The 20,985-nt window shown below is 39.5% G+C and overlaps 2 protein-coding genes across 10 annotated transcripts in view; one reads left to right on the top strand and one right to left on the bottom strand.

The window, feature by feature from the left end:
* The window catches only part of SHTN1 (shootin 1), a 101,586-nt gene extending 89,894 nt beyond the window's left edge, over window positions 1–11,692 (top strand). For 2 of the 3 annotated variants that reach the window (XM_059900257.1, XM_059900258.1), the window contains one exon: window positions 9,971–11,692. In XM_059900257.1, coding sequence (XP_059756240.1) covers window positions 9,971–10,193 — 223 coding nt within the window. In that variant the 3' untranslated portion in view covers window positions 10,194–11,692. The remainder of the gene's footprint in view (window positions 1–9,970) is intronic. The other variant, XM_059900259.1, reaches the window with a different exon arrangement.
* A 1,787-nt stretch (window positions 11,693–13,479) lies between these two features.
* ENO4 (enolase 4) overlaps window positions 13,480–20,985 on the bottom strand; it is a 31,959-nt gene continuing 24,453 nt past the window's right edge. For 4 of the 7 annotated variants that reach the window (XM_059901095.1, XM_059901097.1, XM_059901096.1 and 1 more), the window contains 5 exons: window positions 20,515–20,640; window positions 18,681–18,876; window positions 17,099–17,166; window positions 16,500–16,617; window positions 13,480–14,389 (listed from right to left, as the gene is read on the bottom strand). In XM_059901095.1, the coding sequence (XP_059757078.1) occupies window positions 14,259–14,389; window positions 16,500–16,617; window positions 17,099–17,166; window positions 18,681–18,876; window positions 20,515–20,640 (639 nt within the window). In that variant the 3' untranslated portion in view covers window positions 13,480–14,258. The remainder of the gene's footprint in view (window positions 14,390–16,499; window positions 16,618–17,098; window positions 17,167–18,680; window positions 18,877–20,514; window positions 20,641–20,985) is intronic. The other 3 variants (XM_059901100.1, XM_059901098.1, XM_059901094.1) reach the window with 1 other exon arrangement.

A 20,985-nucleotide genomic window follows, 5' to 3' on the forward strand; every position in this document is an offset into this window, starting at 1 on the left:
CAACCATTGCAGATGCATTTTTTAAAATGTGACACAGACCCATGACATGTCTCCCAGCCATGTATACAGAAAAGTACCATGCAATACAGTCAAGCCAAAGCTTGCTTCTTGAACTCCAGTTGGGTTGACAAGTTCCAAATTTACACATTCTGGGGTGTTGATTTAAAGGGTAACTAGGAAGTCAATATTTCAGAAGCAAATATAAGTTGAGCAATAAGTAAGAAAATGCAAGTATAGTACCTAGCTATGGGTAAAGTTGTCTTCCATTTTAATCCTGTGTGAGGTATCTGAGACACGTTAGCTCTGTTATCAACAGAATGGGGAAATCTGATGATCTCGAGTGATGTAAGTGAAGTGAATTGGGAAAACATTTGGGGGTAAAAGCCTACAGCCTTCCATTGTATATGTTTCGCCTCTTTATTTTTAAAATTTTCTGTTACTCTTTATCAATATATATTAATATATATCCATATTATAATAGCGTTCATCTGAGAGGAAATGTGCTTACATCGCTATAAGCAGGATGTCTATGTTGATTATAGATGGAGGCTATGAGTAACGAGCCAGTTTCCAATTTGGAATTTGCTTTGGTGATGTTTTGTTGTTGTTACTAACATTTCACTAACATTATGAATTCACTAACATTTATGAAGCCAGTACTTTCATGTGTTGTTTTAATTCTTCCAAAGGTACTGAGGTTTAGTGACAAACAATTTGCCCAAAATTCTGTTCCTAATCGATAGTTGGGTCAGATTTCATTTGAACCTTCTTCATTCTAACTTCAGAGCCCACGCTTTTGAGCTATAGCATACTGCGTTGAGTGTATTAAGAGCTGTAGGAATGGAAGGGAAGAAAATGACTGTAAGGTTTCTTCTGTAGGAAGCAATGATTCTGTAGTTAAATTGCTCCATTTGCCCTATTCACATCCTGCTCCTCCAACCCTACATACTCACAGATAGTGTCATCTCTTCCTTTTTCTTTCCTCTTCCTAAGGCTAAACTAAGCAATTAATATATCTTTTGCCAAGGGAAGAAAATGTTACCTAGTAAAGCAAAGAATTCTGAAAAGGAGAGCCAATCTGAATTAGCAAGAAGACTTAAAGAGATTTGGAAAGAAATTGTTTTAGTGTTTTTCATGTCAAATGGCCAATAAAGGGGCATGCTTCACAAATAAACTTTTGGAAATTACCATATTAGAATACCAGCCTAAGCTCCTTTAATCTTTGGCATAAGTTTCATGTACACATTTTTTATTTATTTACATTTCAAATATGCTGAAGATTAGTTCATTCCCAGAAGTCAAATACCTTGAAAATAGCCGACTGTAATCACTGGATTAGAAAGGTGTTTTACTAAATGATAATATGACAATATAAAGATGAATCACTGTGAATACAGTTGTTTTAAAACATACATTCTACAGCCCCAAATAAATTTCACTGTTGCATCCACTTTATGCTGCACCTCTGCGAGTCAGCTCCGCCTTTGGTCAATTACTGGTTAGCTCCTTTGAGTTTGTGGTATAGTGTCCATTGTCATCATATGTTAGAACATCTCTGTTTTAAAGAAAGGCAGGACAAATGGGCCTGCAGTATGGAGAAAGAGACAAGCAGATCTTGCAGGAGTTCTGCATCACAATCAGGCAGAGATGCAAGAGTATCCTGTGTTCTCACAGTCTTGCTTCTTTGTCTCTGAACAGTCTCACCTAGAAGTGGCCTTACTTGTCTGTATTGAGCTTTATTCATCCGTGTTCACTTTTTCTATTAATTACCTTCAGAAAGGTGAATATCCTCCTGATAGTTACAGTTAAACAAGGGAGTCATCCTCAAGGAGGATTTTTCATTTCATCTAGTTACATCTCTAGAACCTTGCTTCAAAGGGGAGAACCCAGTTTCCATTGTAATTGGTGTGATTTGCAGTGATTTCATAGCTGTGTCCTCATCTTTTGGTCATTCTCAAAGATGCTTTTAAGCCGCAATTGCCAGAGACCCTTCCAGTTAATACTTCTCTAATTCATCATGCTCCTCTTCAACCCCAGAGCTCCCCAAAACTCTAAGCTTTATCAAGCTCTTTAAAATTTCCTTTTCAACCATCAGACAGGAGGCTAGCTTGCCTTTTTTTTGTTTGGGAGGTCAAAACGGGTCACATTGTGCCCTAGAAGAATTTAAAAAACAAAAACCTATGTAGCAATTACAGGACTTCAATTTCAGTAGAAAAATGACCGTTTCCAGTGCAACCATTTTTATTTTAATTTGCATTTAATTTCTAGGTCTGTGATGTCTCTAATTACGTGCGACCTGTGGCCCCACACAGATTTATTTTTGTAAGAGTTCATCTTGTTTGAGCCATTAACTGAATACCAAAGGGTAGTTGATCAAAGATAAATTTTAGGTATCTCATGGTTAGTGTAATCTGTCAGATGTTTCTGTGAAAGAAAAAAATCTAATTGCCTTTCAGGTTTTGAATTAAAAGTAAGATTGACCTCTAACTGGTCTCTTCAGTTTTTTTCCCATTATTTCCAGTGTGAAACTAATGTAGAAAAATGAAATTGAAAAGTAATGCTCTTTTGCATTGGAGCTGGAGAATCTGAGCTTTTGAAATATGTTACCAAGTAGAAATTGAGATTCTTAACTTACTTTTAGGGAAGCTTGGCATTAAAATTGTCTCAAATATTGATCTCATCTGGAAATTAATTTGGTTAGTCATACAGGTATTACTTTAGAGGGATTTGGGTTAACATTTTGTTCAAATGGAAAATAGAGAAGTTTTTAGTGCTTGTGGTGGAAAGAGTAGGTTTTCTTCCTGTTACTCCCAACTCTACCATTTCCTCCCCTCCTTCTCTCCTCTTTTCTCTCCTTTTGTGTACGTGTGCATACGTGTATTTGCATGCATGGTGCGGAGGGGAGAAAGGAGGGCACCTTCCCTGTACTTAGTAAACATTTGTTTCTGAGAAGAGACTACTGGCTAGCAAATGAACTGCATGGAAGTTACTGCTTAATCTGATGCTCTTATACAATTAAAGGATTTGCTCTGCTCTCAACTGTAATCTTAGTACGGCTGAATTGTGTACGGACACTGCAGGAAACAGCTCTGCTCAGCAAAGCACTACTACAAAGGTTCTCCATGTGTTCCTGTACATGGACAATTAAGTTTTAACAACAAAATTAGCAGAACAACTGGATGTTCTGGAAGTTGAGATCTCCTCCCTCAGTCTCTTTTTCCTCCCTCCTCCAAAGGAGTTTTCCTGTGGGCTGCCCAGAAGATCCGCCCGTCAGTTTTGTCTTACAGGTGTTCTGAGTTGCCTTACAGACAGCAGCTTCTTCCAGATTAATTGTTGAGGCTGTATTACACCTAGTGTTAAAATTCTGTTGAGTAAATCTCAAAATAACTGTTAAAATGCTGCTGAGTAATTCTCACTTCTCTCAAAGAATTAATTGCCTTCTAACATTTGCCTCCAGTTGCAAACACCTATGATTTTAAGAGACTTAGCATAAAATATATCATTTCTTCATGGAGAACCATATTGCTTTTGGTGCTTTGCCATTTTTTAAAAACATCTTTCAATAGTCTCTGCAGTATTTGTGTTTCCTTTTATTTTTGTATAGTGAAGTAGTGGAGACTTAAAATTTATTCAAATAGAAGTTCTGGCTAAAACTTAAATGCAATTTCAGATCTGAGGATAAATTGACTTAAGTTCTGAAACCTGATAAATGCTTTTCATTTGAAATACATTTTGTCATATAACTGTATGAAAAGTAACACACTGAATTCTTCATGACTTCCGGTCTTAAAAGAGAGTTTAAAGTATATAATATAGTAAATTTAAAGAAAAATCTTAAAATTTAAAAAACATTGTTCTGAAAATTAAGAGTGAAAATGCAAACATTCTGTGCATGGCAGCTTTCTTGAGGAGCCAGTGTTATTTATATATGGTGTCTCTTGTGGAAGCCTTTATGTTCCTTAAAATATCTCTTTTAAATAATATTCACATTTCATAGCTGAGATCTCAATGGATTTTCCATGGTGACTTAAAGTTGTACAAAATTACAAAAAGCTTAAAAAGTAGCCAAAAAAGGTATCATACACATTTAAGAATCTTTGCCTGTGCTAAGATCAGTCGCAGCTCATGCTTTATCATTGATTTTGCTGGCGAGAATGGTCCAGTTTCCTGAGCCTCCCTGGGCCAGTGTATTTTGGAATCTGTAAATGTGCACAGTCCAGCTTATGCTAGAAGAATAAAAGAACTGGGACAAGGCTTCGTAGCGTGCACTGTGGTCTGAGATGTAACCCGTGCACTGAGATGGCTGTGCTGCAGTTTTTCCACCAAAGAAACTATGGCTGAGTGTGGACACAGAGGTCTTTGCCCAGCCACTGTTACCTCTGTTAAAAAGGAATTCTTGTTAATCTTACGGCAAACCAGCATCTAGAAGCTGATGTCACATTTTCAACCATGGCGGTATTCTGTTGTTTAACAATATTATCTCTCATAATTTAAATGATACCTATTTTTCCCTCAAATAGAAGCTGACCCAAATTGGCAAACTAATTTATTCTTTGCGCTAAAACGCAGTTTCAAGAAGTATACAAAGCCAAAAGAAATGAGCTTCGTTTTTTCTATCTTCATTATATTTAAAAGTATTAGAATTAGCAATAATATAGAAAGTTTCATCTTATGTTTGAAATTTTATTTTGCAAAGTTTTGGATAAGTGTGTTAAAATATCCTGAAAAATAGGGTGTCTGAGAGAAACAATAAAAACTACCTCTGTTGTAATGCCACTACTTACTGTTCACTGCTGTAGTAACTGTATAAAGGGCTTGGGGGGAAAAAAAAAGTAAGACTTCTTATTTTTACACAAGGGAGAATATAAAACTGACTTCCTCTTTGGAGTTTTCCCAGGAAACTACTTTATAAAGACAAATTTAAATCTTTCCATTTTCTGTCCTTGAAGGTGGTAAATATGATTGTAGTTTTATCCATTTTTATTGTAAATGAAACAGAGTTCAGACCATCCGGCTGTGCGTCATCTGTTGGATGGCTGCCACAGACTAATGCAGGCGTCCCACTGGGAGACCAGAGAAGAACTATACTTTGATTCACCAGATTGTGTTAAATAGTCCAGCTGTTGCGATTTGAAAGATAGTTACCTCAGAAGTGAAACAGAAATGAACTTGGCATTTATGCCTCAAACCATTTTTACACTGTTTGGCAGTCAGCTTTTCAGAGGTAGCATTTTGTAAAATAACTCTCACTGCTTAAAAGTTTCATTCACTGTAGTGTTCAAAATGTCCCACCTTTATATTATCAGTAGAATTAAGCTTGAGTGATATGCAGAATTTGCATGAAATAAGCATTTTCCCCCTTCATTTCATGAGCTTTGATTGTTTTCAGTTGAGCTCAGAACCATGTCTATTAGGGCTCTTTTGGGCATTAGTTAATTTGAATTGCAGCTGAAATGTTAGCTAGAATGTTGTTGAATATAATTGGAGTGTGGAAAGTTGATTTTGAAAGGAATTTCATTGAATGCAAACCATGATGTGCTTTTTAAAAATTAGAATGCTGCACTTTCATCTCCTGTAACACAGTCCGATAAGTCTCTGAGTCCCTTTATTATAAAGTTCAACTTTGGCAATACCGTTTGCAACTGTTCTGATTCTTCTGGTACCAGTACCAGTTGGAGTCAGGTTTTTCCTTTTACCAGCAAGTGGCCTCATCTGCCCCAGCCCTACCTTCTGGCCCTCTTGCAGTTGGGGGAGAAGTAACTGCTTTCTAAAAGAGCAACCAAGTTGTACTTGGGCATCAGGCTTCACAGAGTGGTATAGATTGATATATTGTCTCCTAGCTTTTATTTTGCTTTTGGGTTTTTCTTTTTGTCTTGAAATAGCACTTAACAAATGATTTAAAATGACCCACGAAAAATATCTATTTGATTGGGTTAAAAATCACTAGCAGTATGTTGTGGTAAGAAAAAAAAGTACTGGACAGGAAGTCAAGAGTCCACAATTTTAATCCTGTATCTGCTGTTAACAAATTGTGTGCCCTTGGACAAATCATGTAACTCACTCTTGTTTGGTGTCTTCACCTGACAAATGAAAAGGCTGGACTAGTTCATGTCAGTAATCCCTCTCAGACAGAACATTCCATGATTTTAGTCTTTATGTCACCTATAAAATTTAAGTCTTACTTGGAGATTTTGCAGCATACAGGAGAAGGTCTGCCGTACTTTTTATGAATACTGAATTTTAATTCCTTATTTGTAGTCATTGCTCTTAGATGAAGAATTAAAGAGGAAAAATTGAACGGAACAATAGTATACGGCAATTCCTATTGGATTGTTGCATTTGAGCAGCTGGGATTTTTACCTTGGGGGAGAAGCTTCAGATGTAACCTTGTAGAACCTGCCACTATGGCTGCCTAGAGCAAGAGCCTGGGTTCTTGGCACCGTCACTGATGGAGCTTTCTGGCTCTTCCCATGAGATGGGAATGGAGTTAGAAATGAAGCCTAGGAGGAAGGCCCTTCATTCCAGAAGGAGCCCTGGGCAGCTCCCCATGGGAACCAGGAATGGACTTAATGATGTCAAACCAGGAAGAGCTAGCTTTAAGTCACAAAGGAAAAAAAAAAAAACGAGGGGTAGCTTGAAGGGATGGATTTTATATTTATAGTTCTGAGAGATGAAGCTGAAAACAGGGATTCAGATAGAATCAGTAAACATGCCAAAATTAGCCTGTGGCATCATTATCATGTTTTTGGAAGATGCCTTTGGTAAATAGCTGTGTGATGTTGTGGAAAAATCAGGAACAGGAAGATAGGAGCTTATGATTCTTGTCCTGGCTCTGCCACTGATAAGCTGTATAATTTTAGGTCAGGCTTTCCCTCTCTCCAAACCTCATTTTCCTCATCTGTAAAAGGACCAGTTGGACTAGATGATTGCCATAGTCCCTTTCAGCCTTAAGCCACTGGGATTCCAAGTCAGTGGTCGTTATCTTCAAGAAAGTAGTTACTCTGATTCTCAACACATAGAGAAGTTTTCCACTGTGCCAAGTTCAGTGATAATAAAGGTGTTCTCAAATTGGAGTGTACAGGTGACTTAATAATAGATTAATCTATTATTGAGAAGCCTACTTCAGGAAAGAACAATTCTCTGGACTGAGACAATTCCAGGACAGTTTCAGCCTGGCAATACAAAGTTTCTGAGTTTTCAGTTCAGTCAACATCATTTGTTGCTGTTGTGGAGCCCTGAGAGCACTTCCTGCAAGTTTTCAGCCTCCAGCTGATGAAGAAGGCATTTTAGGATGTGTTTACCACCCCTTCATCTGCAGACACACATGGGCATGAAAACTTCCATGGTAGTTCTGCAAAAGTGATGAAGGTCAGTATGGGTTGATGGAAGTTGCTCACCTAGAATGAGACGGATACTTCCTTTGCATGCGTAGAGCAGACTGGCTGGCTTATATACAATGAGGCTTAGACCCAGGGTTGTGGAACCACACTGGGGACTTGACCAGCAGACTTTGTGTGGCTTTGACTATAACAACTTTAGCTAGGCTGGAATTTGGAACTTCATTTTCTAGAATTCCCTTTCCCATTTGTTTCCAGGTTAGGGTTGTCTACAGGAGAAATTTGCACGAGATTTAGAAAGTGGGAGTGACATGATAGTCTTTTTTTTTTTTTTTTTTATGCTTTGGAAGTCTGCGTAGGGCAGGCTCTGTTACAATTCATGCGCGTTGCCACCTAGTTGGCATGTGGCACAGCTGGCCCACAGTTTCTCCAGCTCCCCCCATCTCCCCCTCCAGCTTCCCCAAATCTTAGGCCAGGTGCACGTGCAATTCCATGTGGAAGGGCTCCAGTTTATCCTGCCGCTCATCTGCAACATTGGGATTGGAGATTGTGAAAGACAGATGCAGCTCTGGTTTGTCCTCAGCTTCTTGCCACTTTTCACCCATCTTCCTTTTCAGCTGCAAGACCTGCTGATTTCAGGCCCAGCATAATAGACAGAGGCAACAGACTCACGTAGACTGCCTAACTCTCTCTCTCCATTGCTTGAGGTCTAATGTCTGTAATGAATCCCTTATGCCATCCATGGGGGTTTTGCTTCTCTGACCATACCCTAATGGATTCAGCCTTCGAGGTGTTGCCTGGGTCAGAGAAAGTCAAGCCAGATACCACCTGGGTAACTACATCCCATATTGATTCCCAACGCACAGTAACAGATATCTTGAGAAGTGGATCCTTGGCCAAGGTAGATGGGCAGTGTCATGGTGTTTTCTAATGACAAGGGTGTTGCCAAATCCAGGCAAAAATAAAGGAATCTGTCCTCGCTACAGTATAGCTTTCCTCTCAGGTCATCTCTTTGCTTTTACCACCTCCAAAGAAGACAGTTATGTGCTAGTCACTTATGAATGATGATCAAGTCACACGGTATAACTGGATAGCCCTATGGAATGGTTTTCAAACATTTGGACAGATCTCATAGTACCAGGTGATAAAACTGTGGTCACTGGGTTTGAGTTTTGGGACCTGTGGCTGGATCGTGCGGGCCACTTTGTCTCAATAGTTGATCATTTGTTCTGTTACTTTCGTTGTATAAGAGAGACCTTCAAATCTACTCACACCAAAGCCTTGGTTTCTGCACATTCATTCTGAGCCTTTCACACACAGTAGTTCATTAGTATTTGCTCATTTGTTTACTCCACAAATGGATGTGCGCTGGGTGCTGGCATAGATCTGTGAACAAAGCTAAACAGTCCACCTCATGGATGTTTACATTTTACTTGAAGAGACAGACATTAAACAACTGGTTGCCAGTATTTAATTATAACTGTGGTAAATCCAACAAGGGAGAAGTATTAGGTGGTAAGAGAGTGTCTAAACCAGCAGATCTGAGCTAGGGGTCAGGGAATAGTAGAAATCAAGTCCTGGTGAGGGGCCGGTAGAGCAGTGGGCAGACCCTGGCCAACAGTTCACCAGTACACATCCTGACATCCAGAGGTGGATGTGGGACAGGGGCGTGCTGGGTCATGGTTAGTATCCCAGCATTTGCCAAGAAGACCAGATAAGTCTGAATAGCCTCTACCCTGCCTACTACACACCCTTCAACCTCCAGGCATCAGGTCAGCAGTCCAGTACCTTCAGATGATGGCTTCTGACCTGACTTCTGAGAGGACTAGGTGCCCACAGCCTAATTTCCTGACACGTGAAAAGAGAAGAGTGTTTCAGGACATCTCTGTTTCCATAAGGAAATTGTTGCCCATTTAGCTTGAGAAGCAATAGCTTCTTAGAAGAGAAGAAAGGGAACCTCAGTGGAAAAAGAAACCACATTTGAAATTCAATAAGAAATTTCTCAAACATGATTCTCCTTTTTAGAAAAAGTGTATGGTAACTTAGCATTTCAACTTCTTCTCTGGATTCTCCCATCTGCCTTTGTTCCTTTCCCTCATCCCTCCACAGGTCTGACCAGAGTTGTTCTTGCCAGTAATGGCAGCAGCTGGCATATCTCTCAGCTGCCCATCAGGGATGGGAGTGGTTTATTTCCCTCCTTGTTGCAGTCTCAGAACTAATCTGCAATCACATGTACCCCAGCACACAAGGGAGGGGTTAACTGGCTCCTTCCAGCTAAGTGGGGGTGGGACAGGAGTCTGGGGGCGGCAGGCAGTGGGGAGGTGTGCACAGAGTATCCAGGAGCTTTGTGCTTCTGTGAGAAGAGCATGCAATTAAGCAGGTAGGTGCATTTGCCTTTTTAACATTTATGCAGTTAATTGCTCTGACTTTTTCCGTCTTCTGGCCTTGTGCTCCTAATATGTAATCTAATAGCTTTTTTTTTTTTTAATGGCTGGCACCTCAAAGACCACTTTTTGCATGTTGATTAGACTTAGAATGTTTTGGGTTTTTTGCTCGTCTGAATCCAGGAATCTGAAAGATAAATGTTTTCTCTCTCTGCTTTTAATTTTTTTGTTTAACTGTTCATCCCCTAGGCCTCCCAGTAACACTGGATGCAGGAGACAATACATTGGCAGTGAAAAACAAGCTGAACCAGTTGTAGTTTTAGATCCTGTTTCCACATATGAACCCCAAACCAAAGACCACGTCGCTGAAAAAGATCCAACTCAACACAAGGATGATGAAGGTGAAATTAAACCAGAATACAAAGAAGACAGTGTTGAAAAAATAAGAGATACAGACAGCTCCAACTGCTGATCCATAAACCAGAAGGCGGATGTGTCCAGAAGTCCTTTTTAACAAGCACATGCTTTAGTTTTGGTGTTATTGGCAAGGGCTATAGACATTCTGTTCTTGTCACTGTATTCAGAGTATAGGTTCTTTTTTGATGTCACTTTTGTAAGTTCACTTATAAATATAAGTAAGCTATTTAGCAAAGTACACATTCTTTATAGTTTTTTTAATCTTTATAGGATAAGATTTTTTTCTAGTTACTGTATTAAGTGTGACTTCTTTTAGAAGTTTACAAAAAATTCATGTTATCTTTTTAGGTAATGTGCATACCACTAATCAACTGTAATGATGAAAGTTTGCAGCACTTGTGTATAATTGGATAAACAGAAGTGACTAGCTTAAGGTGATTTTAAAAGCCCCCAAAGAAGCTTCTGTTTTGGGTCTGATCCTTTTTTGATGGAGAAACTTCAGTAGCATGGAAATTGTTAGGCACTGTGGCATACAAATTACTTTCTAGGATATACTGAGATAAGCTTAAAATTCAGGAGCTGATGTCAAACTAGTAGTCCCATACCCAGTGTTAATTACACACATTATTGACTGTGGGATGAAAAACACATACTATTGATTGTGTCCAAAGCCTCCCAAGGACTTTGGAGGGAAGGCTCTAGTGGCCAGAAGGCAGAATTGAGGTGGAAGTCCAAACCCTGAATTTAATAGAGTATTATCTTGGTAAACCGTGTGTTCTGTGCTGTGAGTTAATTGTGTTTTCTCATGGACTCATGTGGCACAAGGACCATATTTTATCACAGTTCTTGTGTACAGTGGAGATGGGTGGCAAGCATACAATTGTCTTGCTTCACTGCTGTTCTACATTACACAGGTTTGTTGTTCTTTTTAAAGAAATTAGGTGGTAGTCTCTAAAAATACAATGTTTCAGTCTACCACAGTGAATAAATAGAAATGTAATCAGGGATTTAAAAAAAAAACCTTATGCAGCTTTTCAAAGTTGATTGTTTCAAAACTGATGTTTGTTTAAAATAAGTGGTAATGTACTTGAGTGCATTTTTTTATGACAGTGATTCAGTAATGGTAATTTTACTATTAAAGAAAGTGAAAGGTTTAGTTTTGTTAGCATAGCTCAGCATGAAGCTGTCAGGTGTTTCTCACCTAAGGGCAAAAGAAAATGATAGTAATAATTGCAGTAGTTGTATTTTATTTTTGCACGTATGCTAAACATAGGCTTGAAAAGGTGGATAGGCAGGTAAATGTACTTCCTAAATTTGGAGATAATTATCTTTCTGTAGGCTCGTTATGCTTGATTGTTTCCATGTTCTTCCAGTGATGATTTTACAGTTACTTATCAGTTTACTCACAGGGAATTATAATGTAATGTTTTTCAACTGTGATTTCCCCTAATTGAATAATACTGCTATATGATATACTAACTACAAACTGCATTAATTCACTTAAACAAGTTCTGTTATGCTGTGATTTGAACTCTCCTCACCACACTTATTAAAAAGCACCAAGTTTCCCTTATTAAAGGTCAATTGTGGTTATTGACATTTTTGGTTTAGTTCCCCAAACTTGACATTCTTTAATATGAAAATTGTGTAAGACTTGATAACTTTAGTAATTTTTAATAATCCACAAAATGGTTTATTTTGAGGAATTCTATTCTTTGTTTCTTCCTGCTTTCTGCATTCCTGTGTCTGTTATCAGTCTGATGGCATGTGTCTTACACATATTTAGGAATATAAAAATATGTACACTTGTCATTCCATATTTAACCACACACCCTTTCCAGGGTAAGAAGTTAACCATTTGTGAAATGTGTTAGCTGGACCAGGCAACATTTAGTCACTGGTGCAGTATTTTGAAAGTGTTCTTGCCTTTTCTGAGCTGCTTATTTCTTCACCAACATCACAAAGCATTTAAAATTAATTTGCTAAAATTAATTCTAGCATCCTTTTGTATCTGAGATAGTCTCACATAAACTCCTCACCTACAGTGGTTTCAGCAGTTGATCAGTCCTGTGGAAATTCTGATTGGAGGGAATTAACAGGGCTGTAACCATCCAGCCTTGATTGGCCTGAGTAAAAACAGATGCGTGTTTTGGCTCTGGCTACTCGCCGGTAATTCCTCCTTCCTTACCTGTTTTGTTAACAGTAAATGTTTGTTAGAAATGGCGTAGCACAGGTAGAGATTATTGTTAATCTTTCAGACCATTTTTAGGTTGTATGGTAGGTATAGTGTATAGTCTGTATCACAGAATCTTAAAAACAAAGTTCGGATGATTTTTATAAACGCATACTATACATGTTTAATCACTTTCATCGTGGAACAGCTTCAGCTTATATGGCAATAAGTTGTGGAGAATGGATAGCCGTCTCTTATCATCACTGACCTTAGGAAGATCATCAAGCAGCCCTTACTTAAGGACTGCATTTGGTCTGAAGTTTCTTCGGAGCACTAACATTTCCCAGTCCCACTGCCATTTTTTAATATAGGGTATGATGAGTTTCTTTCATCTCTTTACATGTAATTCCATATATATATATATATGTTTTATATCTATTATATATCCTTTAACATATATGTAGAGAGAGAGAAAATATATAAATAGAAACAGTGCTTATCACTTTCAAAAACTTGAAATGCTACACATCCATTGGTGACCCCAATCCTCAAGTAAGGAAAAGGTGAATAGGCTGTGCTCAGCGCTGAAATTAAAGTGTTGACTTGGTTGAGGTAATAAATCACCTCTTTGGTTAATTTAATGTAGTTATTCAGTTATTAACTTGGTTGTACCTTTTTTCTCTAGTTTCATTCATTATAATTTTTGTCACATTTCCAGGGCATACTCTCATACGATCTCCCATATTTCGTGTGTGTGTGTGTGTGTGTGTGTGTGTGTGTGTACATGTGCAGAGGCTATCTGAACACTCATCTGTTGTTTATTGCTAAGCATCAGGAAAGGCAGTAGCAACAACAAACTGTGACACAGTTCTCCCAACTTAGAGTGATACCAACCAGTTCTCCTGCCCTGTGCTCTGAGAGAATCTGCCACTGAGCCTATTTTAAATCACTGCTTTTACAGTAAGGCCTTGGCTCTGCCATAAGGCCATTACCTTCCCCTCTTAGTACTCTTCAAAAGGAGAGGTCCTCAGTATGCTTAGTAAAAACTTATAGAATATATCAGAAATCTAAACTTAGCCAACTCTCCCACAGGTCAGTACATAGCAATTTATATAATTTGGGGGAAAGACAAATGGTAACAGTTTGAACAGAGAATCTAAATCATATAAAGCAGTTGGATATTATTATATCTATAGGTATGTGTTTGAATATGTTTATTTCTGGTCATCCTCTGCTATAACCCGGATACTGGCTTTCAGAAGAGACAATTCAGCCAATCTGTATGTTGCATCATTTTTAATCACCTACTAGATTCTGTAGTAAAAATGATTGGGCATTTAATTGCTTTAAGAATATTCATTCATTGATGGGTTTACTCACTTATGCTCATTCTTGTTCCAAAAAGGATCTAAGGAGACCCCCAAAGATATAAATGATAGATGAACAACTAAAATCTAGAAAGAGATGGGAATCAGAGAAAAGGGAATTAAGGGTAGGAAAGTGAGAGGAAGCTATTTGGCTCTTAAAAAATCCGTGAAACAGAAGATGTACACCTTCCTGGCAGAGAGAGCTCCTAGTGTGAAAGATTTTTTTCAGAGATGTTCTGACTTGTAAAGTATGAGGTGTTTGAACTGAGTGTGGAGTTGGTGGCAAAAATATTGTACTCTTTTACTAGGTCACGACCCCCCAAAATGGACAGGAGCGCTCGTATACAAACAAGATCCCCATAGAAATGTGATGGCCAGAAGAAAAGGTTCACAGGTATAATTCGGGGCAAAATACCATCTCTGTATTTCACCAAACAGTGAAATTAAAAGAAGAAAAAGCACACGAGTTAGTGAAGTTTTAGAGCAAAACCAAAATGAAGACATACTTGAGATCTCCCAGTCTAATGATACCAGTGGTGTGGTTGTCAGCTGGGGTGTGTGCAGCCCGTCTGGAAGACACTCATGTTTTGGCTGATTGCTCCACAACTTCTGTGGCGAAGATGGGCTCCGGGGGCTCAGGCAGCTCACCAGCCATGGCAGCCTTTTCAGCTTCCTCATTCAAGTAGAAAAATGTGTGTTCTTCACTGAAACCTATTAAAAACAACAATGAATTTTACTGTCTAATCCAGTGGTGCCAATTTTGACGTTCTTTGTTACATGATTTAAAGGAGATCATCTTTAGAACTGTCCAGAGGTGTCACATCACCATTAGGAAGGATTCTAGAACCACCTTAAAGTGGGCATGTCATTGTTTATACATTAACTGCAATACACTTGTTGAGTTTGCAGTGTACCCTTAGACAACATTCTGGAACATTTGGTTTACAGCAGACTTTGGGCAGAGGCCGAGCAGCAAAGGATAAGAGGAAGATAAACTAGAGGAAAGGCTGGTACTCTGCGTGAGACAGACCATTGCCAACTGACTATTCCAAGGTAAACCACTGAGGACTTAGCCTATTCCGGTCAGGTTCCACGTGTTTCCGGGCAGGGACAGTGTTTTAATGGCTGAGCTTTTGACAAGATTTCCTACTCAGTCTCTCAGTGCAGTGATTTGGTTTTCCAGTTTTTTGGTCCCCTTCTTTTTTTTTTTTTTTTTTTTTTTTTTTATAAGCTTTTTTGTGTGTGTACATGGCACTACAGTTACTCTTTTATTTATTTATTTATTTATTTATGGCTGTGTTGGGTCTTCGTTTCTGTGCGAGGGCTTTCTCTAGTTGTAGCAAGTGGGGGCCACTCTTCATCGCGGTGCGCGGGCCTCTCCCTGTCGCGGCCTCTCTTGTTGCGGGGCACAGGCTCCAGACGCGCAGGCTCAGTAGTTGTGGCTCACGGGCCTAGTTGCTCCGCGGCATGTGGGATCTTCCCAGACCAGGGCTCGAACCTGTGACCCCTGCATTGGCAGGCAGATTCTCAACCACTGCGCCACCAGGGAAGCCCTGGTCCCCTTCTTATTTATTGACCACTGCCAATGTCAGCGAAATGCTCACTAATCTGTTAATCCATTCCGGAATGCTCAGGGCTGGCACTGTCAGCAGGGAGGGGCTGGGCCTCCAGTCACTAGAGTCCTTTTGATGCCCTGAAGCAGCTGTTTCCCTTGTGGTGAAGTCTGGCTGGAAATGTGATAGGTCATTGAAGGAACCTAAAGCTTCCACAAGTCAGGATGACAAAAAAATAATCAGACTGATATGTAGGAACAGTATAATTTTACCTATTTGAAAAAACAAGCCTTCATGTTGTTACACACTAAACAATACAAAGTAACTTTTGACTGCCCTCGCATGACTTAGAAATAGTCTCCCAATTATATCTTTGTTTTCTAGAAAACAAGGTCATTACCTATGTTAAACGTGACAAATGAATAATTACTATTTCTCTTGGTCACTTTTAAAAAAATGCCTATTACTGAGTCACAAAGTAGGACTTCCTTGCTTTCATATTCAATAATTGGTATGTTCCACAATACATTCTATAATACATCTATCTCATTTTATAGTTTCATTTATGGTATACAAGTATGTCAACACTGCTTAATTAACGTAACTTTTTTTTTGCAGTATATCAATTCTGTTTTAAAATACAAAATAGTTTCAGAATTTCAAAGACAACTATTGGTCTCTTTAAATGTTTTTGCATGCTTTGTTTTGGCTATCACAGTCAGTAATATATAGAGTAAAAATGTATATTTGGGGTGTTGCTCTCCAGTTAGCCAGTACATAAGGTGCTTCTACCCATGCAGATTTACAAAGTTTGATGTCGTAAATGATTGGTTCATCTCTCTTGAGACCATAGCCTTTCCAAGGTACATTAAATTAACATGCTATCTACTTGAGTAAAACTTGAGTTGTTGCCAAGAACCACCAGGAAAACATCCACCTTTAACTTTCCTGGGCTGTGCAGAAAAACCTTAAGTATAATTTGGACCGTAACAAAAGGTAGGCTTGGAAATTCCAATCAATTAAGTCTATTGAAAAGCATCACACAGCCTATTCATCAAGATTAGGGCTAGAGTTTTAAACATTCAGGTAAATAGATAATCCATTAAGAAAACAATACACGTGGCAAATGCCATCCTAGTTTTGTCAGCACTTATTTATAGTCTTTGGATTTCCCTGCCCTCCTGCCGAGAGACGTCTATTCCCCCATCTCCCAATCTTTGTTCTCTTATTCATGGCTAAGCGAAACTAAGCAAGAAAGCAGCACATACCCAGTGTTCCATTCTGGACAAGTTCTTCCTCTATAGTAAAGAGGCGGTTGTACTTAGTCACCCGTTCGCCACGAGAAAGACCTCCCAACTTGATAAACCGGACACCAAGTCCAACGGCCTAAAGAGGTGGGGGAACAGCTTATTTTAAATGGAGTCATATTTTGCTAAACTACAAACAGTTCTTGAGGGAGAAAGGACACTGCCCCTGTGTGCTGTTTTGTTTTTACTCTCATTAAGTTAATTTCTATAAGCTGAAAGTGTCAAAGGTAAAGAGATGGTGTGACTGTACATCAGATGCTCTGCTAGTCATGTAAGCATGCTGATTTTTATCTAAGAACATTCTGGCCTTTCTTACTTCATTTTAGGAGGTAAGATTGCAAGTGCACACCCCAGTCATGTAAGTGTGCTCGTCATTTTACCAGGACTTCAATTTTTCTTCTTTTTAAAAGTTCAAAGATTTGCTGTCTGGGAGGAAGAAAGTCTTTTTCATAAAAGGTTACATGACTTTCTCTGCCAAAGACCGCCTTTCTCTGGAATACCAATTTGGGATAAAAGCAGTGTTTTGGCAATTCTGCAGTTGACCGGTTTTCAGCGCTTACCAAATCGACAAGGCTGTCATCAGACGACTCTCCTTCTGCACTTCCAAAGACAGCGATGTGCTTCTTACCTGTAAGCAGAGCAATTCTTTTCAGTTTTAGATGGTATGGAAACAATCATCAAATATATGAGCCTCTGGGATCAAAATTTAAAATTTGCCAGAGATTTAAAACTGCGAAGAGTCAATTATTTGACCACCTGAGAATTCTAACCCAAACGTTTGCATTTTTATTACCCTGATTTTATTTGTTTACCCCTTTGTAGTAGTTTAGATGATAAATACTAAATGAATGCCATGTTTCATCAAATTTAACATACCATAAATTGTAAGAGGCACCATTATTACCGCTGTAGAGGAAAAATGCTCAAATTAGACTGACGCATTTCTAAGCTGTAAGACACAATTCAAGGTCAATCATGTTCAATGTGCAACTTTGAGTCAAAATATACAGTAAGTGCAAGGGCGTCATATGCCTAAATAATGGATTTCACAATTCATGTAAAATTTTATTCAAAGGAACCTGTCGTTCTGAATGTTGACTTATTAGGAAAGCAGTGTTGATAGTATTTAATCAATCACTTGAAGATCTCAAAACCCCTTAAAATTTGCACAGTCTACAAGACTGCAAGCCAAAGTTCTTCCTATGGTGACAGAGTTGTGTCTTACAGGCAGGAGTTAGAGCAGCAATCTGGAGTGGATGACAGAATGGCTGCTGAGAGGTAGGCCCAGGAGGAAAGACCAGGCCCTGGGGCATTCCATCCACCACCTGCACGCCAGCCTGCCTGGGCCGTAGACCAGGGCAGCCTGCAGGCTAAGGGACTACAGGCATTTCATTCCATCCTCTGGCACCAGCCCAGGCCCCTGGCTGCCAGGCTCGCTCTGAGTCCTGCTCCAGGTCTGAGACCAGCCTGCTGCCTAGTTCCTGAGACCCACTCACGATATGCATGTTTCAGGCCCTGTGCATAAGTGAACAAGACTCCCATGAACTCCTGGGAATTTACAGTCTAGTGGAGGATACCAGACATTAAATAGCCTACAAGTAATTGTGACCAGTACTACAATTGAAAATATAGGATAAGAAAGGTTCAGAGCAGCCAGTGAGGGGTGGGGGAAGTCAGGGAAGGCATATAGATCTGAAGAGGTTTCATTTAAGGCAAAAAGACCTGAAGGAATAGTTAGCCAACTAAATGGTACAGGGCAAAGCATTCTAGGCTGAAGGAACAGCATGTTCAAAGACCTCAAGGCTGTAAAAAGTTTGAAACTTTTGAGGAGTTGAAAAAAAGCCAGTGTGGGCTAGTGATTGAAAAAAAATCACTGTGCTGTCGTGTGAAGCTGAGAGGGCTGTGGCCTCAGCCACCTGTTTGCGGTAGCCCTCCCTGAAGGGGAGGGCCCCCGGGCAGGGCTGTTATTGGAACATTATGAAGTGAATCAGTAGTAAGCTGCATTTTGTTTTCCAGCACCGAATCACTCACAAATGGTTGGGGTGTTTTTTTCTTCCAAGATTTATTCCATGCTTTTTATTAACTGATATACTGCATATTTAAGTGCATTATGAGTCTTTCAGAGCTATACTTTTTACTCACTGTCGATAAGATTGGTCATTTCCACCAAGTCAGACATCGTAGTTTGATTTGTGTGTTTTACGATCAGCCCGCTGCATCTGAGGATGCCGATGTTCCCATCCTCTAGAAGTTTAGAGATGCTTTTGGAGGCGGTGCCTGCAATTATGTAACACTTGGAACCAAGAGCATTGTAGGTGCTGTCCCACTGTTCAGAGTCCTGGGTAAATATTTAAGAATTGATCATTACAATGTGTGGGACATCATCACAAAACGACAGGAATCATGCAGCACATAATCAGCTATACAGCTTTTTGAGACACACAAAACAGGGGTGGGAGGCTTGGTTTGTTTGCATCTGTGGCTTCATGTTGCCCGTACCACAGCCACACAAATTAACAAGCTTCATGGAACAGAAACTTAGAGTGATTAAATTTGAGCTTGAAGATCTAGTGAATAAAATGTTAATACACATTAAATGCTATTCTCCACATTAATTCTGATATCCTTCAAACACAGGCTCTTCCTACCCACTGTGTTATCCATGATGCTGCTGAAGACTGGTTGGTTAGGAGATTTTAGTGTTATTTCTGGTAAAAAGCCAACTGAAGGAAATGAGCCTGCAGGGACATAGACCCTCATTACCAGCACCCTTATTTTTTATTGGTGAGACCACCAAATGAAATGAAATGCTCATTATTTAAATAGATATATACAGTCTTCCCAGCCATTGTACCAGATTTCAACCTGTCCCATTAGAACAGGCCATATAGGTACATCTTACCGCATTAAAAAGAGTTGTGGCCAGAGCCTCGGGACAAGAAGCAGAAGATAGGTCTGGCAAGATTAAAGAACTAGGCTCAGCATCTTCCACAAGCGCTGGGTTGTAGCACAGGCTGTGAAAGGAAAGATGGGACTGAGAGAGCCTGGGGCTCCAGTAAGATCCAGCACTCTCTTTGTCCCTCAAATTTAAATAGGTGAGTTGTCTCAAAGAGGGTACCTGCTCACTATATCTACTGGTTCTCAAATGCATAAAATCAAGAACGTAAGTTTTGGGGCTTCCCTGGTGGCGCAGTGGTTGAGAATCTGCCTGCCAATGCAGGGGACACGGGTTCGAGCCCTGGTCTGGGAAGATCCCACATGCCGCGGAGCAACTAGGCCCGTGAGCCACAACTACTGAGCCTGCGCGTCTGGAGCCTGTGCTCCGCAACAATAGAGGCCGCGATAGTGAGGGGCCCGCGCACCGTGATGAAGAGTGGCCCCCACTTGCCACAACTAGAGAAAGCCCTCGCACAGAAACGAAGACCCAACACAGCCATAAATAAATAAATAAACAAATAAATAAACCTAAGTTTTGAAGTTTAAGTGGGTTAGGAAGAGAGAGTTCTATGGCACATAAACAACCCTCGTCAGAGGCATTAGTGTGAATAAATCAGAAACCTCAATATCTCACACCTTTTAAAAATATGGCTTTGTAACTTCTATGCATGCATAGTAACTGGATTTAGGTTTAAAAAACATTTGGCCTAGTTGAAGTCCTGTTTCCGTGAGCACTTGGAAATGATATGTGATTAACCTATTGAAGCACCAGCTAGCACATTGGGCTCACCTGCCATCAGTCAGGCTGCTTGTAAATACACAGGTATTCCTGAAGTGCTGGGGGATATGTGTTTCATTCCGTAGACAGGCACACTCCTGTGTGTTTCTGCTATTCATTTGCTTAGTAAGTGCCTTTTCTCATAAATGCCAAAATAAAGCAACTCAGCCCCAGCCCTAATTACAACACATTTCAAATCTACAGATCCAAAAGGAAGATTTTATTCTGTTTTATTATAAAATTCAAGTTGAACCCTATTACCTCCTTCCTGAAAGGATCAATTAATGCAATAATTGAAGGGAACTTGTTGATTAGCTCCACATACAGGTCAACCATCTCAGCTGCATTTTTGTAGGTTCCCATCATCACTTCATACTTTCCTTTACTCTGATAAGTATAAGGAAGATATTAAAGAATAAATGATGAATTCTTCAAACATTAAAGATGTGATTCAAATTCATTTTCATTCATTTCATATAAAAGACTGCAAACAGATTATTTCCAGGCCACATTCACCTGAGAAATCTATGCATTTTACTTTAAATATCTGTTAAACGTCAACCTGGGAAAATCAAGTCAGCATTCCTCTGGATGCCCCATAGATCTCTTCCCACTGACTTCAGATGAAGCCTTCTGCACAAAAAAACGAGTAAAGAGAAGGAGGGGAGTAATTTCTTACTTAAGTTTTATAACGTGGTGCCAGATAGTGCTTGGATAGATGGGCAATAACAT

This window comes from Balaenoptera ricei, chromosome 16 (assembly GCF_028023285.1).
Source record: "Balaenoptera ricei isolate mBalRic1 chromosome 16, mBalRic1.hap2, whole genome shotgun sequence".
Classification (NCBI taxonomy): domain Eukaryota; kingdom Metazoa; phylum Chordata; class Mammalia; order Artiodactyla; family Balaenopteridae; genus Balaenoptera; species Balaenoptera ricei.